The sequence below is a fragment of the Astatotilapia calliptera genome, chromosome 9 (genome assembly GCF_900246225.1).
Source record: "Astatotilapia calliptera chromosome 9, fAstCal1.2, whole genome shotgun sequence".
NCBI lineage: Eukaryota > Metazoa > Chordata > Actinopteri > Cichliformes > Cichlidae > Astatotilapia > Astatotilapia calliptera.
Genome location: NC_039310.1, coordinates 34,285,802 through 34,312,480, shown reverse-complemented (window position 1 = coordinate 34,312,480; position 26,679 = coordinate 34,285,802). Strand labels below are relative to the sequence as shown.

The 26,679-nt window shown below is 39.6% G+C and overlaps 4 protein-coding genes and 1 pseudogene across 4 annotated transcripts; 2 read left to right on the top strand and 3 right to left on the bottom strand.

The window, feature by feature from the left end:
- The first annotated feature begins 254 nt into the window (after window positions 1–254).
- Window positions 255–25,607, top strand: LOC113029660 (GTPase IMAP family member 7-like). Its single transcript, XM_026180646.1, has 5 exons — window positions 255–386; window positions 23,918–24,080; window positions 24,351–24,438; window positions 24,658–24,713; window positions 24,904–25,607. Exons 3-5 carry the CDS (start codon window positions 24,374–24,376, stop codon window positions 25,479–25,481), a joined length of 699 nt encoding a protein of 232 aa, XP_026036431.1. The 5' UTR covers window positions 255–386; window positions 23,918–24,080; window positions 24,351–24,373; the 3' UTR covers window positions 25,482–25,607.
- On the bottom strand, window positions 1,911–2,895 carry LOC113029659 (GTPase IMAP family member 7-like). The gene is made up of 2 exons (XM_026180644.1): window positions 2,856–2,895; window positions 1,911–2,722 (listed from the first exon to the last, which is right to left on the bottom strand). Exons 1-2 carry the CDS (start codon window positions 2,872–2,874, stop codon window positions 2,025–2,027), a joined length of 717 nt encoding a protein of 238 aa, XP_026036429.1. The 5' UTR covers window positions 2,875–2,895; the 3' UTR covers window positions 1,911–2,024.
- LOC113028857 (GTPase IMAP family member 7-like) lies at window positions 3,366–4,543 on the top strand. The gene is made up of 3 exons (XM_026179293.1): window positions 3,366–3,436; window positions 3,656–3,711; window positions 3,957–4,543. Exons 1-3 carry the CDS (start codon window positions 3,366–3,368, stop codon window positions 4,541–4,543), a joined length of 714 nt encoding a protein of 237 aa, XP_026035078.1.
- On the bottom strand, window positions 7,028–8,093 carry LOC113029663 (GTPase IMAP family member 8-like; annotated as a pseudogene).
- Window positions 23,046–23,922, bottom strand: LOC113029658 (GTPase IMAP family member 7-like). The gene is made up of 2 exons (XM_026180643.1): window positions 23,873–23,922; window positions 23,046–23,743 (listed from the first exon to the last, which is right to left on the bottom strand). Exons 1-2 carry the CDS (start codon window positions 23,889–23,891, stop codon window positions 23,046–23,048), a joined length of 717 nt encoding a protein of 238 aa, XP_026036428.1. The 5' UTR covers window positions 23,892–23,922.
- Window positions 25,608–26,679: the final 1,072 nt, after the last annotated feature.

Sequence of the window (26,679 nt, the reverse complement as noted above, 5' to 3'; positions counted from 1 at the left end):
TGTCCCCATGGTTATTTAACTTGTTTAAAGTAAAGTGAAACAATTTTTAGCTTCAAGACAGCCTTTAACGAGGTATCAAATTAATTAAATTTACTTGAAAGTGTGTTACAAGATAATTTCCTTTAAACTGTTTGTACCTTCATCAGCCAGCAGGGGGAGACATTTGCATAATAAGAGTGCTCTTAAACTCACTACAGGTGAAACGTGAAGAAGCCACGGTTTGATAACCAAACACAAGACTTAAGGGTTACACCTAAAAGGAGGGGGCCACAGGAAGGGAAGAAAGGGGAGGTCCACACATCAAAAACACTTGGGAAAGATTTGGATACTCTCTCACAACACACCTACGATGGAACACCGGGAAGACTGACACACAGGGGAAAACGGTAAGTAGCCAGAAACAAGAAGGGAATCAAATACCCAAGAGGCTGGGACTTTACTAACGAGGCAGGTCAACAATCCAGCAAGGACTGACCGTCAGCCACTGCCAAGAAGTGGTAGCTATCATTCATTAGTAACAGGTGGGCAATGATCCTTAGGTGTGCTGGGCAGGGAGCTGGAATGAGTCCGGGCCATGATGTAGACACCAAAACAAACAAAGAATGACAGAGAGAGACAGAGCGAGAGGCACTGAGAGAGTACACAAAGGACTTAGGGACCATTACACTTTGTGCCCTGTGTAGATTAGAGATAATCCTAAATACATTTTAAGTTGTGCATCCAACTCTTAAAGAAATAAAAGGAATGTCTTCCCAGAGTGATGATTCTTAGAGGAAACACGTGTGCTGTCATGACAGAAAGTTGGATAGTGATGTTGAAATACCTGTAACACCTTGGGTGGGTTTCTACAGAGAATGTTTTCACCTCATTATCGTGATAACCAGAAATATTAAAGATGATTAAAGGTTAAATGTATTAAAGCTATTGCGGTTCAGCTGATGTTTTGCGTTTTCTTCAAAACATGGTTCAGTAGTTAAGTGTTTGAGTCTGCTATTTTCACTACAGAAGTGTTTAACTATTATTTACATGTTCTTTTAATATGTCTTTAAATATGTTTTCCCTGTCCTGTGAGGACAGACTTTGAAATCTGAAGAAAAAGTAATGAAGCAAATCAAATAAATAGCCAAAATAACTTAAAGAAAGTTCAGTAAATGTTTGAGAAACTATTAGTAGAAGAGTAAAAGAAAAAAGTAATATGAATAATATTAAGCCATTACGATTAATATTAAAAAAAAGCTTGATCCTAATGATTGGGAAGCAGTATATTAGAGGGATTTTATGTACATAGATGGATACCTAGAAACCTGTTGATACAGGTCATCTAATATTCTCTCATTCAAACAGGCAAAAAATAATAATGAATGAAGAGGTTGAACATTTGGTTCTGACATTGTCATCTTAGGATCACAAATAACTGATGAAAGTTCTGTGATTGCTAGTTTTTATTAGGCCAAAAGCTTTACAAGAATAATTGTCAAACAATAATGAGCCTAAAGGGAAATTTTTGTTATGTTTTAATACAAACAGCCAGAGCAGAACAGACCCAAAATAAAGACTTCTCATTAGAAACCGAAGTCCCCATTCTTTAAATCAGAAAACGATTCACAGTCCCATTTGCATAAAATATTTAATTGACTAAATTTATCTTGTTTCTACCAAATTTACAACAAAATTTAAACACTGTAAACTTCAGCTCAAACATAACCACCACGATTTGATGCTCACATACAAATTAGAATAGATACAACAGAGACAATCAATGCTTATAAGAGCACCGCTTATATTATGATTATTATATAACAATGATGATCATATGATCATTATTTAACTTTCACATACTTTATTCTTCAAATTTAAAACACAAATTCACTTAATCAATAATATTTTTTATTATTTTTTTTCATGGGAAATCAACACAAACTATCTATACACCGTGTGTCATCATGAACAAACTGTATATTTCGTGTAGGTAAAACAAAAGCTGTCCTATTCAGAATAGAATAATTACAATTAACCACAACACTTTAATCTTTCCCCAGAATGATGCGAAAAAGTTTGATACGTTTACACAACGACTCAGTGAACTTGTACTGCTGCAGTGTTACTCCCTTTTTGCGTGCTTCCTCCACCTCTTTGAACATGGCGTCTGTGTAGTGGGTGCCCTTATTTACTGACACCATTTTGTCGATCTTCTTGATGAGCTCCACCAACTGCTTTCTGTCTCTGCTGGTGTTGTCAAAGACGTGGTACCTGTTTCCACAGCTTTGGATGATGCGTTTAAGCCCTGGCTCAGCGTCACGTACATACTGCTCTATGGTTATGCTTCCAAGATCACCACCTCGGGTGAAGAGCACAATCATGTACTTGTTTGCCTCGGGGCCAAACAGCTCCTGCAGGGCTTCCACTGAGTTTTTCTCTTCTCTTGTGAATCGACCGATTTGGATGACCAACAGGAACACGTGAGGACCGGGACAGGAGACTTCAACACATTTGACGATTTCACTTTTGATGAACTCGTCTGATTTTGAAGTGTCCAGGATCCCTGGTGTGTCTACAACACTAATCACTCTCTTCCCCCACTGTACCCAAGCTTTTTCACAAAACTCAGTCACTGATGCAGATAAAGGACAAGATCTGAAACGCTCACATCCCAGGATGGTGTTCCCAACAGCACTCTTGCCCACACCAGTTTTTCCAATCATCACAATCCTCAAATCAGGACCTGAAACACAATTCACTAACTCGATTTAACCCATGTACACAGGAGTTTTACAAGAACCAAAGTGAAACTGAGAAATTTTGACATTTTTCAAAGGAAAGTAATTAAAGACACAATGATTAATAATAAGTCTTACCTGGTGGAAATGAAGCCATGTTTTCTCTTCACTGTTGTCACTGCACAGGTGAGAGATGAATGCTAAAACTGCTCTGCAACAACTTGCTTTTTATAGCTCAACAGATGACACGCCTCCTGCAGTATTATACAGTCGGAGAACAGCAGTCTGCAGGCTTTAGACAGAGTCACACAGAGTTATGCTTCAACAGACCGAACAACTTCCACTCACTGTAAGTTGTGCGTGTACATTTCTTTGCTTTGTAGCAATAAAAAAAACAATTTAAAATCAGTATTTAGAGAAAATGATTCTGATTTTTCTGATTTCAGACAAAAGTTATTTTAACATTTGTAATGATAAATATCTTAAGAGACCTTTGTTAACAACAGGTTTAAGATTTATGTGAATCATCTGAAAACAACTGAGATATACTAATTTGTTAAATGAGTATACTTAAACAAAAAGGAAGAGTGAAGAGTTGTGCTGGCATTGACATTTGAACCTGCAGGTTATTCGTTCAAATCCTGCATCATGGGAAACTTTTTCAGCATATTCAGAAGCAACGAGACTAAAGACAGACAACCGGCGGCAGACAATATGAGGTAAAGCTAAAAGTCGAGCACTTTTGATTTAGCTTTAGCATGTAAATCAAGTTGTGAACGTAATGTCTTTACATGGGTAAATGTATACTATGAAATATTTTGCAAATGTAGCTCATAGAGATACTCTGAAATGTTTGCATATTATTATGATTATAACTTTTTATGACACAACAACCAGCTTCCTGATGAAGTTGTATTTCTTCTATATCTAACTTGTAGTTGGGACCGTGGATCACAATGTATAACAAGACCACACACTGATGAGGCAAAGACAGGTAAACCACTATCTCTTTGAACTGCTATATAAAGCACATACTAGTGGGTTTTTCAGTCAAGCAGCATTGTTCATATGATTTCTGAAGCAAAGAGCACTTAATGAAAAATAATGCAATAAAGATTCACTAATGGTAACCACATTCTTTTTGTGTTTTAATAGTACTGTACAAGATTACATTGATTACTTTTTTAATGTAGCATAATAAGTTTTCACTTACATTATTATTGGTATACATCTATGCAGGACGACACACTGGCACCACAGTGAACCTTGTTCTTTTGGGAATGGCTGGGACTGGAAAGAGTGCCAGTGGGAACACCATCCTTGGACAGAAACTCTTCATTTCTACACCCAGTTCAAAGCCGGTCACCACAAATTGCCAGATGGAAGAAACTGAGATCAGTGGTGTAGACGTAAATGTGATTGATACCCCAGATATGTTTGATGATGACATTGCTCCATCAGTTAGGGGCAAACATGTGCAAAGGTGCAAACAACTCTGTGAATCAGGACCATGTGTGTATGTACTTGTGATGCATGTGAGCAGATTTACAGATGGTGAGAGAGACATCATGGAAAAGTTAGAAAAAGCTTTTGGGAGGGAAGCTGGAGAACGAACAATTATCCTGTTCACCCGAGGAGATGACCTGCAACAGGCAGGACTGGGGTTGGAGGATTTTTTTCATACCTGTCAAACTGATCTGAAGAAAATACTTGAAAAGTGTGGCAACAGGTGTGTTGTTTTTGAGAACAACAAATCAGGTCCTGATCAGGTTGAAAAACTAATGAAGGTGGTAAACACAATACTCAAAGACCAGAATAATGTATAAATTGAAGTGCTTGGAAATTATTTTTTTTTGTTGTTGTTTTTTAATTTTCTCCATTTAAAGCAATGCATTGTCAGGGATTGTAACATCTAGTCCTTTTACTGAATCATATGAATTACCATACAGACAAGAAGAGAAGAATGACCTTTTATGGTTTTCTATGGAGTTTTGTCAAATGAGGCAATGAAAGCTTGTTAACCTTTGTAAACTGGAAAAACAAATTCAATAAAGCTAAGATTTTTGTGTCCCGTTGTTCTTTTCCAGGATTCAATCCAATTCAGTTTTATTTATATTGTAAGGCAGTGGTTCCCAAACTTTTTTGCTAAATATTGGTAAAATCTGGGAACTAAATGGGCCCCAACTGGGCAAAGTACACAGAAACCCACCCGGGCCCCATCTTTCAAGTTTTTTGTGGGTACCATGTGGGTACCACATAGGCTAAAAAGTGGGTTTTAAGTGGGATTTGTCAGGGTCCTGGGTCTAAGCGACCCAGGGACTCTGAGCAGTTATGGACTTGATAATATGCATATATGATAATATATGTATTTTGTTATTGCTGTCCCTCGTTCTCCCTGCTTGTAGATATATGTGTGTATGTAGGTGTGTGTGTGGCCCTGGCAGGTGATTGGCCACACCTGAAGTCTGTGACACACCTGCAGCTGATCAGGCCTCGTCAGAGGAGCTACTTGAGAGTGTGGTGGAGCTCTCTCCGATGTGGGATCATTGTGTGATTTCACGTTAGGCTCTCGGCCAGTCAGTATGATTGGTCTTCCGCATTGTGTGTGTGTCTTACGGCTGCCTGTTTGTTATCTCCCCAGGAGAAGTGGGGAGACGAGAGGACAGCCAGCACAGGGTGCTCAGACTTCACAAGGAGCGGGGAGAAGGGACACTGACACTGGGAAGAAGACACGTAACGGGAGTCGGGAACGCACTGAGGATTTATTGTTATTTTTCCATGCCACTGTAAATAAACGCACTGCTAAGCACACAGAGCTCCGCGCCTGGGTCCTCATTCCTCACTTCCCCCTGGTTGGCCATCGCCGACCGTGGCAGAATGATCCCGCCAGATGGACCGAGCAGACTTTCGGAGAGGTTCAGGAGGGAGGTGACAGACAAAGTAAATCGTCTGTGTGACCTGTGGCTGGAAGCACATGCGGAGGATTTACGTCGTGCTGTGGAGAAGCGGTTGCAGGAAACGCTAACTTGTTTTCCCTGGGTGTCGGACATCTTTTTCCGATTGTGGCGGATTTTCTGCTTAACACTCTCCACCTCTATTCTCCTAACCAGGGTGCTTTCCAGCCCAACCAGCTGGTGGAACCTCAGCCTGACGCGCCGGCCCTGGCATCGTCAAAGAAGCGACGCTCCTCACCGCAGCCGGATTCCCGGACTTTTCATCAGCCGGCTGCTGAGTTATATAATAACTCCACCCCCCACCGAGGCACAGCTGGCGCTGCGCATGTAAAAAAAGCGAGTAAAGCATGCCGGTGCTAGCACTAGGCTAAAGGCTAACCCTTTCCAACCAGCACTCCCATCCATCCTGCTCTCTAACGTTCGCTCCTTGGACAGTAAAATGGATTATCTGTGGCTCCAGCACTCGACCCAGAGTGAGTTTAAGAATTGTGTTTACATCCTCACGGAAACATGGCTGAATGCGGACATTGCTGACTCGGCTATCCAGCTAACCGGGCTAGCATGCTATCAAGCCGACAGAAAGGCTCCTTATCTGGTAGGAGCCGGGGTGGTGGTTTCAACAAACTATCGTGCATGAACTCTGCTGAAGTGAGTCGCCACTGCTCAACTCCAGGTGGATTTTTTTTAATTGTGAAGTGTCGCCCTTTCTACCTACCAAGAGAGTTTTCCTCGCTACTTGTAATAGCAGTATATCTTCCACCAAATGCTAATGTTAACTTGGAACTAGCAGAACAGTCTCATGCTATCAACAAGGTGCAGACTGCGCACCCAGAAGGTTTCTTTGTCATAGCTAGTTTTGAGATTTAAATATATATTGTTAATGCTTATTTTGTCAGGTTAGGGCTGTGTGCAGACAGGAGTGGTGGTAAGGAGGACCCAAAGTGCAGACGCTCTGAGGCAAAAGTGTACTTCCAAAACTCAGCTTTATTGCTGGACGGCAAAAACGTAACAAACCCAAAAGTACAAAAATAAATTTACACAGCAAGATGAGAGTAGATTGTGACACGGACACAAAGAAACACAGGGCTTAAATACACAGAGGTAACAATCAGGGAATGGGTAACAGGAGGGAAACACAGCTGGGGCAAATCAGGCCTAACGAGACAAGGGGAAGCAAAACCAGATACATTAACATCAGACAAGGACCTTCAAAATAAAACAGGAAATATGACAGACTGAACTAAAGACACAGACTCACATGCAGGCACTGCAACAGAGGGAACAGAGATGTGGGACCAGGGCAGACAGACACTGACTGGACACGGGGATATAGCAGACCAGGGAGACAGCAACTAAGGATTACACAGAGACAAACCATAAGACATAACTCTGACACCTGAGGTTATATTGCCTGTTATTCTAACAGCCCGATCACCGTGTCAATCAGCTTTTCCACTTCCTGTGAACTTGACCTGCTGTTCTCAAAGAGAACACACCTGTTTCCACACTTTTCAACTATTTCCCTTAGACCAGGTTGGCAGGAATGCAGGAAATCCTTCAAGCTCCTGCCTGCTGCAGGTCGTCTCCCCGTGTGAACAGAACGATCGTTTTTTCTTTAACTTCTCTCCCAAAAGCTTTTTCTAACTTTTCCATGATGTCTCTCTCACCATCTGTAAATCTGCTCACATGCATCACGAGTACATACACACAGGGTTCTGACTCACAGAGCTGTTTACACTTTTTTACATGTTTGTCCCGAACTGATGCTTCAATGTCGTCATCATCAAAGATGTCAGGGCTATCAATCACACGTACACGTAAGTCATTCATCTCAGTTTCTGCCACCTGTGGTGACCGGCTTTGAACTGGGTTTAGACATGAAGCTCTTCTCTCCGAGGATGGTGTTTCCACTGGCACTCTTTCCAGTTCCAGCCATTCCCAGTAGAACGAGGTTTACTGTGGTACCAGTGTGTTTCCTGTATTGATGTATGGCAATAATGATTTGATAGTGTGGCAGGATGAATGTTATCCCTCGGTCCAACCCACTTTCAGCCTGGCCCATTAGGGGGCGCTGGTATAAATAGTGGCCATTTGAGTGTCTCTGGGTCCCTTGCCTGTGATCTCCTTTTTGGTCACCTGACTTCCTCTCGGTGTGGTAGAGATCATTTGTGGGTTACTCCTCTGAAGTCTCCATCGTGGCTGGTCGTAGTTATAGAAGCCTCCTGAGCTATTCTGCTTACGTTCTATGACACGGCTTACTTGGTACGTAATCAACTTTTGTTACGCTCTCTGCCTTCTATTGTTCTTTTATAGTAATTATTTATTATGTTTCGCAGGAAGTGTGGACCTTAGTTTTGCGCCAAGCTACGCGAACTGAAGTGCTGCTGTTTTGCCTTGCTGTGCTTTTACCGTCTGTTCCCGTTGTGAGATTTCTTTCCCTGCTGCTGCTGTCAGCTTTTACAGTGGACGTTGGCGTGGACAACGGCCATATGCATGCCGGTTATCGGAGTCAGCTGGCGTGCATATTGATTGACTGTTAACTTATCGTCGTGTGGGCGGCAAGTTGGAGCAGTACGGCGATTCCGTTTGCTCCAGATTTTAGAGTTTTATTCAGATTGTATGTTGTTTTATTGCTTTTTGATTTGTAGTTTGGATTTTCTGTTACACCACTGGTGGGAGGCCCTTTTTCTAGCTGTAGATCACCAGTGTGGTCCTGCAGTTGGGTTATCCCCCGGTGCTACACATTAGTTTGTTGTAATATATTAAAATTTTCTTTGTTTCTTTTTATTCAGATGCGGAGTGCCGACGTGGAGGAGACTAGGGTGCCTTGGTGGTGGGATCCCTTGAGTGTACACACCTGCCTTGTCTAGTTTATTAGTGTGAGTGTGTGATAGTGTGTTGCACCTGTGTGTTGGTGTGTTTTCTTTCTTTAGTTTGTGTGTGGCATCCCTGCCCCTCCACTGGTAAGCCTCAGCTCTGAATACCTTTTTAAGCATATTTGTACGTGAATATTTATGATTATGTTTTTATTCGGTGTTTTAAATAATTACCAATAAATTGTCAATTTGTTTATTATTTAACCTCGTCTCTGGATTGAGTATAGCGAACCTAAGTGCCTTTTTGGTGATTTAGTGTCATTTCCAGTATTCTCTGGGTGAAATTCCCAGGGTGGCGTTGTCGTTCTTTAAAACTGAAGAGTATTTACTTTATATCCCAACCTCGTCTCGCCACATAGTAATCAGTTGTTATGCTATACAATAAATAAATGTGAAGCTGCATTTAACCACAGTAACTTGGCTAGCATCAGTAGACCTTTCTTGCAATATTTTGCTTTCTGTAAGTTCAAACACATCAGCAAAGCACTGGTCTTACTTTTTAAACACTTCTTGGGGTCAGTGAAGAAATCTTTGCCATGACTGCCACCTGAATTAAAGGTCATATAAAACTTACTACTTCAGTTAAACAATCCACCTTCACTGAACACTTCACCTTTTAATATATTAGTAAGATACTGATACTGTGAAAGATGGGGTTTACCTGTCTTTGGCATGTTTGACATAGTTTGTAATCCATGGCCGCTGCTAGAATTGAGTAAACAAGTCAGACTTTTCTTATAAAATACATTTCCAAAATATTCCAGAGTAACATTATAAACTGTTAAAAAGAATGTGCTTTAAATCTGGTTTCCATGAAGTTTACTCTGACAATCAGTCAGTCTCTACTTTCAGTTTAACCTGTTATCTGTTGACTCAGGTCGTCTGTGTTTAGCCAGTTTGTCCAGTTCACTGAAAAGCTGCTGGATGGTGCAGGACTTGAAACAGTAATCTGAGGGTTCATGTGTCAGTGGCAGCACGACTGTGAACTCTTCTCTTGGTTTTCCAGTTTTCTTGCTCAAATCTTCTATTTGCTTTCCCACATTTTCTGGTGAAAATCCATTCTTACAAAATAGTTCCTGTATGTCATCACAGAATATGTCAAAGTCAGGTGTACATGTGATCTCATATGTTATATTGGTTCTCATATTGGTTTCTCTCTCTTGCTCACTCTTTCTCCTGTCACACTGCCTGGGCAAACCTCATGTTGAGCTCCCGCCTTTGCCTTGAAGTAACATTCGTTTCTGTGTATAGATTCCCCGGACCAGTTTTATATCCTGATCCCTGGACCCCTGAGCGTGTGTATTCACTCTAAAAAATAATTCAGAGGCTTAGTAAATATCACTATAAATATAAGTTAGATGAGCCTGATAAAATCTGTGAATATCCTTTTAGTAATTATTTGAGTGTGAGAAGTTGAAATAAATGTCTAAAATCTTAACGTATGTGTTTTTGTTAAATTAAGGTATGTATTTACATTTATCTCAGACAGGAAATTCAGTATGTGGTTCACAGAATACCTTCTTTGCGTGTACTTAATATTTTTGTTTAAGATTGAATCAAAATATTTGAGAAATATGTATCTATACTCATCAGTATCTTGTACTAAAATCATTAATTATTCAAATCAATATTATTTATTGTACCATGAGCCTTTTTCATTGTTTTGTTCATTTTGTTTTTTAAATACTCTGAGCTTTTGTGTTTGCTCTCCTGGTTTGCCATTTATCCTTCAATGTTAGGGGGCGATTGTGGCTCAAGAGTTGGCAGTTCGTCTTGTAATCAGAAGGTTGCCGGTTCCAGCCCCAGCACCGGCAGTCTCGGTGGCCTACTGGTGATGGTCATATTACGTAAATGGAAAATGATTTTGGATTAACAGACCATCTATATTTCAGTTACAATGACCAAGCATGTCAGTGTTATTTACTCAGTTTTTTCATGTTGGTGTAACAACTACTATTATTCATTTCAACTTTATATGTTTAAGCTTTAGTTATTCAATTGATCAAGTATATTGAACAGATTTGACTGGTTTCCAATCTACTCAATATTTTTAGGTGTAAAAATCAGTTTTGGTTTTTAGAGTGTTGGCTGTTTGGCTTGGATGTGTGTGCGAGGAAGGAATTTGCTGTGAGGAGTGAGTGGAGCTGGTCCCCTGGAATCCTGGAAGTCATTAACATATGCTTCCAAAAGGAGTTTCAGAAATGTTTTTTATACTGAATAATTCCTGAACATTTATGTAGGTTCACTGTAAAACTGTTCAAAAGTTTTACTCCACAAATAAGATAAAATGTTTAACTATTGTTTGTGCATTAACAGTCTTCAGCTTTAACTTTCCCTCTCTATCAAAAACGTCCCCTGTACATGTCCTGGTAACATATTATATCTGGCTTTATATATAATTCATGTAGTTTTATATTATAAGAGGTCCATCAACTTCAAGATGGTTTACTTCCAAAGTAAAATGTTTGTGTGGTCTCTAAATGAAACTGGATTAATGCTCCTGATTGTTTTTTTTTTCTGAAGTGTACTTAATGGTTGAAGCGAAGTTTTCTATGTATTACCACACAGTACTCAATAATAAAAGTGAACACTAAAGTACAAGGAGTGATTTATAATGTAAAAGATGTTTTGCTTTACTTGACTTGTACTAAGAGGACTTAAAATGAGATTCTTCCTGAATTTTTCTAACAGCACAGCAGCTGCTGTTAGCCCTAACCCCTGTATCTGCTCCCAAACCAACAAAAACAGAAGCCAAAAATCGCCAAAAAATCTTTAAATATAAAAAAAAAAAAAAATCAAAAGGAAAGAACAATATAGTGTAGCTCCAAAAAGTTGATTCTGTTCATCTGGACGTAGTGTTTTCGGTGGGAGAAATGTTTCATCACTCATCTAAGTGACTTCTTCAGTCTCAGCCGATTGCTTGTTTCCGCAGCCTTATAAACTGTGATTCTATTGGCTCAAATGATTAAAAAGAGGTGTCAATCATGCAAATTGTAGCCAAAGTTACAGCCCCTCAGAGTTTAAAGCTCCAGAGGCCATTTAAAGGCTCCGTGCGCAGGGCAGAAAGAGCCAGCTGTGGCTAATTCTTATATTCAAAAAACAAGCTTTTTTAGACATGTTAATGAAGTTAAATAATTTCTGCTGTTTAACACCTAAAAAAATGCAACTCATATATGATGCCCAGTGTGCTGAAATTGTACATGGCTGGACAATGCCTGAATATTTATTTATTAAATGTGCTGTAATTTGACTGTTTGACTTTAGAAACATAAATCTTTGCACAGATGATGTTTATGTGTTGATTACAGAATTTTTGATTAAAAGGTGAACTAAAGCATGTTTTTAAAAGGGTTATATGCTAAATAAATAAATATATTAGGCGATGAAAAAAATCTACTTAGTATTTCTGTGTTCTAGACTCAGTAACTTTGACACAGTAACATCTGCTGAAATCTTTACACCACTGATGAAATCTCAAGTGTTATCTTTATTTTGATTTCAGGATTGTTTACACAGAGTTTGTAATTGCAGAGAAACACTCCATTCATTTTGAGCATGTAATTTTCAAGCAGGAAGCTCAGAAAGCCATTTGGGGCTTAGCTGGATGAACTAGTTTTTCAGGATGTTTCTAATATTAGAGATATTGTTCAAATGGAGCATTAACTCATATGTGAACTGAAGAACATATTGTGGTCAATAATGACTCAAAGATTCTTCACAGTGTTGCTGGGTGTGAATGCCAGCTGTTTGACAGGCAGAGGTGGACTGAAGAAACAAGAGAGGTGAACTAAAGGCGGTTTTATTTAACTTCTGATTGGAGTTACAAAAATAACTCCAATCAGAAGACAAGGAAAACCAAATCTATGAATCTTCAGGGAAAACACACTGTTTAGGTTTATTTCTATGTCAGAGAAAATACTTTTAGACTATAATAACATCAGAATATCACACTTCTTAACCTGGGGCATGACAGCACGGCCTCCCATCAGAAGAAACTGTTGACTTAAAGAATAAAAGAAAATGTCAGCTAAAATTTAATTTCATCAAGTTCATTCATGTATGTATCACCTCTAAACCTAAAGTGCTTTCACATCATAATTCTGCAAAAGCTGCCAAAGAGGAAAGTTGGAAGTCATTTCATAACAACCATATTAGTGAGTTAAATCTGTGTCTTATTAGGTGGAGGAGCACAATGAGTTTTTAGCACCAATTCCTTACTTTGAGTTGTATTTCTGTCCACATGGAGGTGGGTAAAAACACATAAACACAACAATGAAGAACAAACATAACAAACATTAAGAGAAAACTGTCTTAGAAACACAGAAAAGTGAAACAAAGGACAGCGTGAACATCAACTGAACAGAACTTTTTGCTTTTCTCCATCAAAGCATTTCATTGACAAAAGTGTTACTTTACAGACCGTCCTGAATATTTGCAGTTCATTGTTAGCTTCTCAACACAAGAGTGAATGAAAACATTTTGAGTGTAACCCACAGGTCTTACAGGTATTTTCACAACACTATCCAACCTTTTGTGATATTTCTTTCAGTCTCATGGCAACATGAGATGAGATGTTGGTGATAGGAGACCAGGGTTGGGTCAGCTGTAGAAAGATAAGAGCCGACCTGACTGAGATCAAATGCACACACTGAGTTTGTTGTTTGACTCTCACGAGATAACGTCTTCTGTCCAAACATTAGAATGATCACATCACTGTCCAACTTTCTGTTATATTTGTTTCAGTCTCATGCCAGCATGTTTGTTTCTCTCTAAGAAGACTCACGAGATAATCTTCTCATATGGTGATAGGAGAGCAGGGTTGGGTCAACTGTTAAAATAGCAGAGCCGATCTGAATAAGTTGTTTAGTGACAGGCTTATTATGTCCAACAAAAACAAAGAAATGCTTTTCTAATGAAAAGTGAAAGCTGTTGTCCCAGGTTACTCCTGTCACAGCCTGGCTGAGGCAGACTGTATGTGTTGTGAAAAAGGACTCGAATGCAGACCAAAAACAGAATGTGAAATGTGACGTGGATTAACAGAAAACGAGCAGTTTATTAAGGCTGGCAAAATAAATACAAACAAAGGGCATGGGTGAAGCTAAACAATAACCTAAACTGGGTGAACCAAACCTAAACCATGGCGAATTGACACAGATACCTGAAGACACGACGTGGAGCAGACAACCTGACAAGGAACGACTGAAAACACACGGACTAAATACACACAGCAGGATCATGAGGGAAGTGGGAACACATGAGCTGACGCACATGAACACAACGACATCACAAGGGGAGTGTAAAACTAAACACAGGAACACAGGACCTCTTCAAAGTCAAACAGGAAACACATTGACTGAACTCAAGACATGTAAACTTAACAGACTGGGAAGACAAAACATAGGGTCCTGAAACATGGGACAGAAAGGCACAGTAAACACAGCAGGGAACACAGGGAAGCCATCTCACAAAACATAAGAACTAAACCCTCGACAACCATAACTGAAACCTAGGGAAATGACAATAATTAAAACAGTGCAACCAAGGACTTAGAACATAAACCATAATCTAAAAATACATGAACTCGAGATAACGTCTTCTGTCCAAACATTAAAATGATTTTCTAATGAAAAGTGAAAGCTGTGCCCCCCACATTACTTCCTTTGGGACGGCTATGTTAAGCTCAAAAGACCTAAATTGTCCCAAACTGTGTTTTGAGTATTCAGATGCAGAGTGTAATAACAGTAATTTAGATTAAAAAAAAAAACAGCAAAGATTCTTGTAGATATGTTTTGAAGGAAATTTTGAACTGAATTGAATTTGTTGCTTTCAAATATAACAGAAAAAACATGACTTTGACCATATGCGGTTCAAAAAAGGTGAGATATTGTCACCTGTTCTGCTTTAATTTATACATGAATGATCTTTCTAAGTCATTAAACAAGTAGATTACCGGCTATATGATGGATGAGTTAATAATTTGATGCATGCTGAGATTTTAGTTATTCAGTCCCGTTATAGTGCTGGCTCACAGCAGCTGTTCAGGGTCTCAAGCTACAGTTTGCAATAAGATATTAAATTAAACTCTGAAAATAGTGTGACTGCTTTAGCTGAGGATGACTAGAACTTGTTTTTCTTTATTTTATTTGGTGTTAATTATTGATTGTGTTAATTCATAACTGCAAGTGTTATTGTCCTTGTGCTTCGATTAATTTTACTTTTATATTCGAATACTTATAATATCTATTAAATTCTAATTATTTAGAATTTAAAAAGAACTGTCTTGAACAACTTATTGCATATTTGGATTAAAATAATAAATAATTGTTATAAATGTGTTATTATTTTGGAAACATCACATTAAAATGAAGTCCCTTCATTGACTGAGAGATTCTCCTCACAGGAGTGGGTGAGATTTAAAGATCAGACCAGTGGTGGTCATGTCATCCACGAACTTCAGAGGTTTCATAGATGGTTCCCTTAAGGTTCTCATGGCTGTGTGCAGGCAGGCAGGGAAAAGGACCCAATATGCAAACTCGTGGAGACAGAACTTTAACTCAAAGTCCACTGCTTTGCACGCATAAATCAAAAATCAAAACTAGGAGGGCTGGAAACTGAACTGCAAACAAAATGAGAGTACACTTAACAGAAGAAAACAAAGACAAAAGGGACCGCGACAGGGGTAGTCTGATTAAAGTACTAAATAATTAAATATTAGTTATAGTTTTGTTATCTTTCAAAATAGGGGAAACATCTAACTGATATGTTAGTAAAGTCCCTTCACTGAATCAGAGATTCTGCTCACAAGAAAAGGTGAAACATATTCTAAGTTAAAAAAAAAAACAAAAAAAACCTTCCACAGCCAACTCTGAAGTGAAACAGTGGCAGCAACACATGCGCATCAGCTGAAATCAAACAATTAGTTTTGCTGATTAAAACATTCACACAGAACTTTGTGCTTTTCTCCATCACAACATTGGTTTGACCGAACATTTGACTGACAGAAATATTTCTTGACAGCAGCCCTTCCTCAGTAATTGTGGTTCATTGTTAGCTCATTAACACGAGTGAATGAAAACATTTTGGGTGTAACCCACAGGTCTTACAGGTATTTTCACAACACTATCCAACCTTTTGTGATATTTCTTTCAGTCTCATGGCAACATGAGACGAGATGTTGGTGATAGGAGACCAGGGTTGGGTCAGCTGTAGAAAGATAAGAGCCGACCTGACTGAGATCAAATGCACACATTGAGTTGGTTGTTTGACTCTCACGAGATAACGTCTACTGTCCAAACATTAGAATGATCACATCACTGTCCAACTTTCTGTTATATTTGTTTCAGTCTCATGCCAGCATGTTTGTTTCTCTCTAAGAAGACTCACGAGATAATCTTCTCATATGGTGATAGGAGAGCAGGGTTGGGTCAACTGTTAAAATAGCAGAGCCGATCTGAATAAGTTGTTTAGGGAAATGACAATAATTAAAACAGTACAACCAAGGACTTAGAACATAAACCATAATCTAAACTTACAAGAACTCAAAATACTGGGTCTCAAAGACCCAGAACCGTGACAACTTCCTTTATAGTCACCTGACCATAGTAGAGTTTTTCTGGATGTCTACAACTTTAACTCACATCATCTGAACCAAATGCAGAGTAAACCAAATCATGAAACAATAATTCCTATGAAATGCACAATACATATAGAAACATTAAGTAGCAGATTGTTGTTGCAATACGGCCATACAAATAATATTAAGTTGAGTTAAACTTGAGAAAAATATGGTTGCTTTGTGGCTTCCTGTTCTGTCATCATCTGAATTTTGAACAATATGACAAAAACACATAAGAGATCAAATGTTTTCATTTGAGCAATCCAATTGCCTCAACATTATTTAGAAAAATATAACATATATAACGAAAAGAACATATTGTGAAGTTTTCTGTCTTTTTTTTTGAGAAAAGAAAAACAGGTGTTATATAAGATAAGTCATAAACTCCTTGTCATGCTTATATTATCGAAGTAATGTACACATCATGTTAAAATGGTGAGCTTAATAGTTAAGATACGGTCCCCCATACAGTCCATACACACTTTGTCATAGTTGTAAGAAGACTGGAAAAAAGGTGTAATAATAAATAAAACCATAAATGATAATTGAGTCATTTTATTTTTTCTAAATTCAAAAATTACTTTCTGTCCACCGTGTGTGACTAACAGTCTCACTACCAGCTGGCTGTTGTTGTAATTTGGTGATGTATAGATAAAAGTGAATTGAAACTTCTGCTGTACAGTTTACTAAGCGACGCTGTCATGGGCAGTGTGCAACCACACAAAAGAACAACTTACATTTCACCATAACCAATACTGGAGAAAGGACAGTTTGGAATTCTAACTGACATTACAACTGGTGCACATTGCTCTAAAATCAGTGCTGTGAGATTGACTTTAAGATCACAACCTGATTTAAAAATTGTATCTAACATTCTTCCCCCTTGAAATAGCTCTAAGGTATTAAGAGAATATGGCAAATGAGATCACAAGATGGACAAAAATGTACTTTAAAAAGAAATCTTCTTGTTTCACTGGAACAGTAAAGTACCGTAGCAAAGAATAAGCGCACCTATGTAAGATGCAAGTGAGTTTACATTATTATCGAACTTTGATTTTGCCATTATTTATCCTTTCTAGTCTTTTGGTTTCTTAGAATTCTGTCTTCTGGTTTCGGTCTCTTTGTTCCATGGTTAGTCCATCTCCACTGTCAGCTCTATCCCCTTGTCAAGTCCACGTCTCTGTGTTATGTTTCCTGTTTTACTTTGAAATTCCCTTGTTCCCTTGCTTCCCTTGTCTTGTTAGCCCTTGTTCCACATGTGTTTCCCCCCGTCTCCTATTCCCTGATTGCTCCCTCTGTGTATTTAAGCCCTGTGTTTTCCTTTGTCTGTGCTGTGATCTACCCTCATGTTTGCTCTCATCCCACACTGTGTGTTCCGTTTGCCAGCCTGCCTGTTTAGTTTATTGATATTTTCACTTAGTTATTTTATGTTCAGCAATAAAGATCTTTTGAGTTCACGTTTTGCCTCCGAGTGTCTGCACTTTGGTTCCTGCCTGCACATAACACATGACAGAAGGTCACGACCAGAAGATGGACCCCGCAGACTGCTCCGCTTTGGAGTTTGAGGCTGAGATGGAGAGGTTGGTTAAATTGCTGGATGGCATCCCCCAGTCTCATAGCTTGCGGGTTATGTCTGAGGAACTGAGAGCGTTGGAAGCAATAGTGAAAATCAACCCCCAGATTCAGCAATTTGCCACAAACACCATTCTTGTCAGGACCATAGCTGCGTGGGGGGGAGCACGTCAGGGCAATTTTACTTGGTCTCTCTCCACGCCGATGCAACAGAAGCAGCTTAATCAGCGGTCGCTACAACAGAACAGGGTTTCTGCGCCGGTGTCTCGGAATTCCTCTCCTTCCACACACCCGCTGGGACCTCGTTCACCTGCCCATTTGCCGGCCTCCTTCCTGACGGCTATGTGATCAGAGGATGAGAAGCAGGTCTCCATTTCTCCACCATTTCCAATTCCTTCATCCAGGAGGAAACAGCACCCTCGCCGCCGCCACTCCTCTTCACAGCCCGTTCCCAAGATTACAGAGCAGCACACAGTGGTGAATCACGAGAGCACTTTTCCTGTTCAAATGCTGAGACTGTTGCTCATGCTGTCCAGTCAGCTAACTCCGGGAGAGAATATTATATTTTGGCACCTCCTGAGTTTGCTGGACTGCTGAGTTTAGTAAGCTGCCCCCAAGGACTCATGAGACTTTGTGCACAGAGACTGCTAAGGTTTCTGTGGAGTCTCAATCCCAGACTGTTATAATTTCTGAGCCTATTATTTCCAGCTCTCCAGATTTTAAAGACTGTTTTTCACCTGCTCAGTCATCGAACATTGACGACTGAGCAGCACCATCGAACCTGTTCATTGACCTCAAAGTTTGATCTCAAAAAAGCATTGACCCACTTCAGCGTCTGGCCCTGGAGCAACTGAAAAAAATGGCTATTTTGGAACCATCTGTTTTATACTTCCAGGGTTGTTGTTGAAAAACTAGTTCAATTCAATTCAATTCAATTCATTTTTATTTATATAGCGAGAAATCACAACAAAAGTCGCCTCAAGGCGCTTCATAGATACAGAGAAAAACCCAACAATCATATGACCCCCTATGAGCAAGCACTTTGGTGACAGTGGGAAGGAAAAACTCCCCTTTAACAGGAAAAAAACATCAGGTAGAACCAGGCTCAGGGAAGGGCAGCCATCTGCTGCGACCGGTTGGGGTGAGAGAAGGAAGACAGGATAAAGACATGCTGTGGAAGAGAGACAGAGGTTAATAACAGATATGATTCAATGCAGAGAGGTCTGTTAATACATAGTGAGTGAGAAAGGTGACTGAAAAGGAAAAACTCAATGCATCATGGGAATCCCCCGGCAGCCTACGTCTATTGCAGCATAACTAAGGGAGGATTCAGGGTCACCTGGTCCAGCCCTAACTATATGCTTTAGCAAAAAGGAAAGTTTGAAGCCTAATCTTAAAAGTAGAGATAGTGTCTGTCTCCTGAATCCAAACTGGAAGCTGGTTCCACAGAAGAGGGGCCTGAAAATTTAAGGCTCTCCCTCCCATTCTACTTTTAAATACTCTAGGAACAACAAGTAGGCCTGCAGAGCGAGAGCGAAGTGCTCTAATTGGGTGATATGGTACTACAACGTCATTAAGATAAGATGGGGCCTGATTATTTAAGACCTTGTATGTGAGGAGCAGGATTTTGAATTCAATTCTGGATTTAACAGGAAGCCAATGTAGGGAAGCCAAAACAGGAGAAATCTGCTCTGTCTTTCTAGTCCCTGTCAGGACTCTTGCTGCAGCATTTTGGATTAACTGAAGGCTTTTCAGCGAGTTTTTTGGACATCCTGATAATAATGAATTACAGTAGTCCAGCCTGGAAGTAATAAATGCATGAACTAGTTTTTCAGCGTCACTCTGAGACAGGATATTTCTAATTTTAGAGATGTTGCACAAATGGAAGAAAGCAGTCTTACATATTTGTTTAATATGTGCGTTGAAGGACATGTCCTGGTCAAAAATGACTCCAAGGTTCCTCACAGCGTTACTGGAGGCCAAGGTAATGCCATCCAGAGTAAGAATCTGGTTAGATACCATATTTCTAAGATTTTCAGGGCCGAGTACAATAACCTCAGTTTTATCTGAATTAAGAAGCAGAAAGTTAGCGGCCATCCAGGTCTTTATGTCTTTAAGACATTCCTGCAGTTTAACTAATTGGTGTGTGTTATCTGGCTTCATGGACAGATAGAGCTGGGTGTCATCAGCATAGCAGTGAAAATGTATGCTATGTCTTCTAATGATGCTGCCTAAGGGAAGCATGTATAATGTAAACAGAATTGGTCCTAGCACTGAACCCTGTGGAACTCCATAATTAACCTCAGTTTGTGAAGAGGACTCTCCATTTACATGCACAAATTGGAGTCTATTAGATAGATATGATACAAACCACTGCAGCGCAGTACCTGTAATACCTACAGCATGTTCTAATCGCTCTAATAGGATATTATGGTCAACAGTATCGAATGCTGCGCTAAGGTCTAGCAGGACAAGCACAGAGATGAGTCCACTGTCAGAGGCCATAAGAAGATCATTTGTAACCTTCACTAAAGCTGTTTCTGTGCTGTGCTGAGCTCTGAAACCTGACTAAAACTCTTCAAATAAACCATTCCTCTGCAGATGATCTGTTAGCTGTTTGACAACTACTCTTTCGAGGATTTTTGATATGAAAGCCCCTGGAAGACAATTGACTATGGTTGCCGGTGTCTCTAGCTTCACATGTCTGAGAACAGAATCGCCAATTACCAGAGTTTGACCCCCGGCGGGTGTGTCGCCGAGTGGGGAAAAACGGTTAGACACATGAACGGGTTGGTGGTGTACCTGGGGCTTCTGTTTAGGACTATGCTTCCTCCTCACCGTGACCCAGCCGGCCTCTTTCCCCAGCTGCTTGGGGTCTGCCGGGGAACAGCTAGCGGGGCCTATGCTATCTTCGGCTGCACCAGCTACAGGGGCCTGGCTAGCTACGGGTGAATGAAGGGTGCGATGCCGAGTCTCCAATTCAGTAATCCTGGCCTCCAGAGCTGCAAATATGCTACATTTGTTACAGATATCATTACTGCTAAAGGAGGCCGAGGAGTAACTAAACATCTGACACAATGAGCAAGAAAGTGCAGGAGGGACAGGTGAAGTAGCCATGGTGCTAACAAGTCGGCTACGAGCTAAGCTAAGCTAGCAAGACAGTACAGAGACAGTGAGTGAATACTTTGGCTATAAATTAGGTAGTGAGTACACAGAAAGTGTGCTTCGGATGAAGCATGTGAAGATTATACTATGAAAAAGAATGTATTTAAAAGTTGTTAATTAAATTGCTAAGCAAATAAGCTACTCAGAAACACCACTGTGTTTGAGCAGGAACAGGAAGTGATACTCTACTACAGAGCGAGCGAACACCAAGTGACAGCGCCACCAATAGGATGCCCACCAACTAATGAGCACTGAGTGACAAAACCTGTACTTTTCTCTAACTCATCAGGAGTTGGCACAGTCCTCTCTCAGTGCAGGATGGTCAGGGTTCTGCTGGTAGCTGTTGAGGTGAAATGTTGGCATTAGATGGAGTTAGAGATTGCTTGAGCATATCTGCAATTTTTAGAACCATGGAGTCCTGTTTGCCAGAGAAGAGGCAGAATAATTGTTCATGCCTGCTGAGCTGTGCCTCTTGGGTGGAGAGGCGTACAGGGTCAGAGCCTGAGTCCTTGATGTTTGGCCGGGTTGTTCTGTCACATCCAATGCAAGCTAGCAAGATTCACACTTTCACCAAACACCTAGGATGGAACACCGGAGAACACCATCACACAGGGAAACATGGTAAGCAGTAAATACCCGAGGGGCTGGGGCTTAACTAACGAGGTAGGTCAACGATCCAGTGAGGAGTGACTGCCAAGAAGTGGTAGCGATCACTCAAGGGAGTGATTTGTAGGGAGCTGGAATTAGCCCTGCCTATGAAGTAGACACCAAAACAAACAAAGAATGACAGAGTGAGGGAGAGAGGCGCTGACAGCACGCAGGGAAGACTGGGGAACCCTCACACTTTGACCCTGTGCAGATTAGAAATAATCCTAAATAAATGTAACCTTGTGCATCCAACTCTTAAACTCTTAAAAGAACAAAGGAATGTCTTCGCAGAGCCAGGATTCTCAGAGGGAACACCTCTGCTGTCATGACAGGAAGTTGTATAGTGATGTTGAAATACCGGTAATACCTGTTTCCATAGAGAATATTTTCACCTGCTTGTGCTGATAACCAGAAATATTAAAGATGGTTGAACGTATTAAAGGTATTAAAACTTTTGTTGTTCAGCTGATGCATCTGTCTTTCTGCAAAACATGGTTCAGTATTTAAGTGTTTGAGTCTGCTGTTTCACAACAGAAGTGTTTAAATATTATTTACATGTTCTTTTAATATGTCTTTAAACATGTTTTCCCACTCTTGTAAGGACAGACGTGGAAATCTGAAGTCAAACCTGAAGTAATAAAGCAAATCAACTAAATAGTCAAAATAATTTAAAGGAAATTAACTAAATATGTCAGTAGAACAGTAAAAGCAAAAGGTAATATATATAATTGTAAGTCACTATGATTAATATCAAACCAGTTAAATCATAATAAGTGAGAACCAATAATCTTTATAGATGGATACCTAGAAACCTGTTGATACATGTCATCTAATTTTCTCTCATTCAAACAGGCAAAAATAATAATGAATGAAGTGCTTGAACGTTTGGTTCTGACATTGTCATCTTAGAATCACAAATAACTGGTGAACGTGGTGTGATTATTAGTTTTTATTAGGCTAGAAGCTTTACACGAATAATTGTCAAACAATGAGCATAAAGGGAAATTTTCATAATATGTTTTAATACAAACAGCCAGAGCAGAACAGACCCAACATAAAAACTCCTTATAAACCGAAGTCATCATTCTTTAAAGGACAAAACTATCCACAGTTCCCAGTTATATAAAATATTTAATTGACTAAATTTAACCGTTGTCCCCTAAATTGTTCAATAGATTAAATTAGTGTACAATTAAACTCAGACATAACCACCATAATTTCATTCACATATACAAATCAGAATAGATGCAACAGAGACAATAAATGCTTTGATAGACAGCTTACATGATCATTATTTCACTTATAAATACTTTCTTCTTTAACATCAAAAGATAAAGTCACATAATCAAAAATATTTTACTTTATTATTTCTTTATGGGAAATCAACATATATTGATCCTGCACACTGTGTGTATGATCATGAACAAACTGTATATTTCATGTAGGTATAAAAGCTGTCCTATTCAGAATAGAATAATTACAGTAGAATAACAACACTTTAATCTTTCCCCAGAATGATGCGAAAAAGTTTGATACGTTTACACAATGGCTCAGTGAATCTATACTGCTGCAGTGTTACTCCCTTTTTGCGTGCTTCCTCCACCTCTTTAAACATGGCGTCTGTGTAGTGCGTGCCCTTATTTAATACCATCATTTTGTCGATCTTCTTGACCAACTCCACCACCTGCCTTCTGTCGTTGCTAGTGTTGTCAAAGACGTGGTACCTTTTTCCACAGCTTTGGATGATGCGTTTAAGCCCTGGCTCAGCGTCACGTACATACTGCTGTATGGTCATGCCTCCAAGATCACCACCACGGGTGAAGAGCACAATCATGTACTTGTTTGCCTCGGGGCCAAACAGCTCCTGCAGGGCTTCCACTGAGTTTTTCTCTTCTCTTGTGAATCGGCCGATTTGGATGACCAACAGGAACACGTGAGGACCGGGAGAGGAGATTTCAACACATTTCACAATTTCTCTTTTGATGAACTCATCTGATTTTGAAGTGTCCAGGATCCCTGGTGTGTCTACAACACTAACTATTCTTTTCCCCCACTGTGTCCAAGCTTTTTGACAGAACTCAGTCACTGATGCAGATAAAGGACAAGATCTGAAATGCTCACATCCCAGGATGGTGTTCCCAACAGCACTCTTGCCCACACCAGTTTTTCCAATCATCACAATCCTCAAATCAGGACCTGAAACACAATTCACTAACTCGATTTAACCCATGTACACAAGAGTTTTACAATAACCAAAGTGAAACTGAGAAGTTTTCACACTTTAGGAAAATAATTTAAAAAACAATGATTAATAATAAGTCTTACCTGCTGGAATTAAAGCCATTTTTTTTCACTGTTGTCACTGCACAGGTGCGAGATGAATGCTAAAACTGCTCTGCCACAACTTGCTTTTTATAGCTCAACAGATGACACGCCTCCTCCAGTATTATACAGTCGGAGAACAGCAGTCTGCAGGCTTTAGACAGCGTCACACAGAGTTATGCTTCAACAGACTGAACAACTTCCACTTAATGTAAGTTGTGCTTGTACATGTATTTGCTTTGTAGCAATAAAAAAAATCTAAGTAATGAGAAAAAAGGGCTCTGATTTCTTAAAGAGTATCAGAGAAAGGCTATTTTTACATCTGTCATGATAAATTTCTTAATAGACATTTGTTAACTTTTATTTAAGATTTATGTGAATCATCTGAAAACAACTGAGATATACTAAGTTGTTAAATAAGGATACTTAAACAAAAAGGAAGAGTTCAGAGTTGTGCTGGCACTGACATTTGAACCCACAGGTTTTTCGTTCAAATCCTGCATCATGGGAAACTTTTTCAGCATATTCAGAAGCAACGAGACTAAAGACAGACAACCGGCGGCACTGAGGTAAAGCTAAAGTCGAGCACTTTTGATTTAGCTTTAGCATGTAAATCAAGTTGTGAACGTAATGTCTTTATATGGGTAAATGTATACTATGAAATATTTTATAAATGTAGTTAATAGAAAAAACTCTGAAATGTTTGCAAACTATTATAGTAATAATTTTTAATGGAACAACAAGCAGCTTATTGATTAATTCGTATTTCTTCTATATCTAACTTGTAGTTGGGACCGTGGATTACAATGTATAACAAGACCACACACTGATGAGGCAAAGACAGGTAAACCACTATCTCTTTTAAGTACTATATAAAGAACATACTAACAGGTTATTCAGTCCATCAGCATTTTTCTCATGATGGTTGAAGCAAAGAGCACTTAATGAAAAACACAGCAACAAAGATTCACTCATTTTAACCACATTCTTTTTTTCACTTTCACTTACATTATTATTGGTATACATTTATGCAGGACGACACACTGGCACCACAGTGAACCTTGTTCTTTTGGGAATGGCTGGGACTGGAAAGAGTGCCAGTGGGAACACCATCCTTGGACAGAAACACTTTGTTTCTAGACCCAGTTCAACGGCCGTCACCACAAATTGCCAGAATGTACAAACTGAGATCAGTGGTGTAGACGTAAATGTGATTGATACCCCAGATATGTTTGATGATGACATTGCTCCATCAGTTAGGGGCAAACATGTGAAAAGGTGCAAACAACTCTGTGAGTCAGGACCATGTGTGTTTGTACTTGTGATGCATGTGAGCAGATTTACAGATGATGAGAGAGACATCATGGAAAAGTTAGAAAAAGCTTTTGGGAGGGAAGTTAGAGGACGAACAATCATCCTGTTCACCCGAGGAAACGACTTGCAGCAGGCGGGAATGGGCTTGGAGGATTTTCTTCATTCTTGCCAACCTGATCTGAAGAAAATGGTTGAAAAGTGTGGAAACAGGTGTGTTCTCTTTGAGAACAACAAATCAGGTCCTGATCAGGTTGAAAAACTAATGAAGGTGGTAAACACAATACAGAAGAACTTATAGCTATGAGTGCTCAGAAATTGTTTTTTTCTTTTACGTAAAGATAGACCATTGAGTGAGTGAGTATCATGAAGAGGTAGATGATGCAATACAGTTTTTTTTCTTTAATAGACTAGATAAGAATTAACAGACAGATGAGACAAGATAAATGATCTTTTATGGTTTATTATGAACTTCTGTTAAATGAGGTACTGAAAGCTTATTAACCTTTGTAAACTGGAACAAACTACTTCAATAAACTAAGAAACAAAGTGTCTCATTGTTCTTTGGTCCAGGATTCAATCCAATTGAATTTTATTTGAGCCCGTTCTCATTCCGATGTATGCTCAACTCTTGTACCGTTATAAGTGTACCACAAAACCAACCAATCACAGACCTGGATGCAAAAACTCTGATTGGCTGTTACAGTTACAGTCTAATATACTGACGATTTGATAAGTCCCGAGGCCTTCCTCAGTAACGCAAAAGGTAACCTTCCGCGTTCCCGCTTTCAGTATGAGACATCGCGGGTTGTGGATGGAATCCAATAGATTGACGCTCCCGGTGGTAACACATGTTCCAGCCCTGTATTACAGCCCTAATCCTAACCTTAATCCCAATCAACCATAACCTTATGCCTAACCTTAACCGCCTTTTTAATCGTGTTAGTGTTTTCCAAAGCAATTACAGTAAAACAAAAGTACATGTGTACATTCAGTCCAAACAGTTCTCATGTCTGGATAGTCATGTTTGGAGAGTTGTAATAAAATTGAACAAATTTCTTGTAATGACAGCTGGTCCATCTAAAGTGTAATGGATGCATTCTCTCCTAACAGAAAGTGTCCCAACTAACTTTAAAGTCTTTTTGGGACACCACTCAGACAGCCAGATATTTAAGAAGAAGAGAAATGAGAACATTTAGCAAAACATGCAACTCCTGGTCTGATTGGGGAGGAACCAGAGAAAACTCCAACATTGTTTTGGCACAGTTACACACCTATTCAATATTAATTTTTGTGACCTCAAATTCCCCACTCGGTGTGTCGCAGAGTGGGGAAAAACACCCCCTCCTACTGTCACCCAGCAATCCTGCTTTTCCAGCTTCTCAGCACAACCTCCCAGGGGACTACGCTACCTTTGATACACTGACTACAGGAACCTGGCTAGCTACGAGTTTTTCAAGGGTACAGTGCTGGGTCTCCAATTCAGTGATCCTGGCCTC

Bases quoted from the DNA above. Each gene is read 5' to 3' on its own strand.
- LOC113028857 (XM_026179293.1), top strand. From the start codon at position 3,366: ATGGGAAACTTTTTCAGCATATTCAGAAGCAACGAGACTAAAGACAGA. The intron at 3,437-3,655 runs GTAAAGCTAAAA...TCTAACTTGTAG, and splicing joins CCGGCGGCAGACAATATGAG to TTGGGACCGTGGATCACAAT. The intron at 3,712-3,956 runs GTAAACCACTAT...ACATCTATGCAG, and splicing joins CACTGATGAGGCAAAGACAG to GACGACACACTGGCACCACA.
- LOC113029660 (XM_026180646.1), top strand. From the start codon at position 24,374: ATGGGAAACTTTTTCAGCATATTCAGAAGCAACGAGACTAAAGACAGA. The intron at 24,439-24,657 runs GTAAAGCTAAAG...TCTAACTTGTAG, and splicing joins AGACAACCGGCGGCACTGAG to TTGGGACCGTGGATTACAAT. The intron at 24,714-24,903 runs GTAAACCACTAT...ACATTTATGCAG, and splicing joins CACTGATGAGGCAAAGACAG to GACGACACACTGGCACCACA.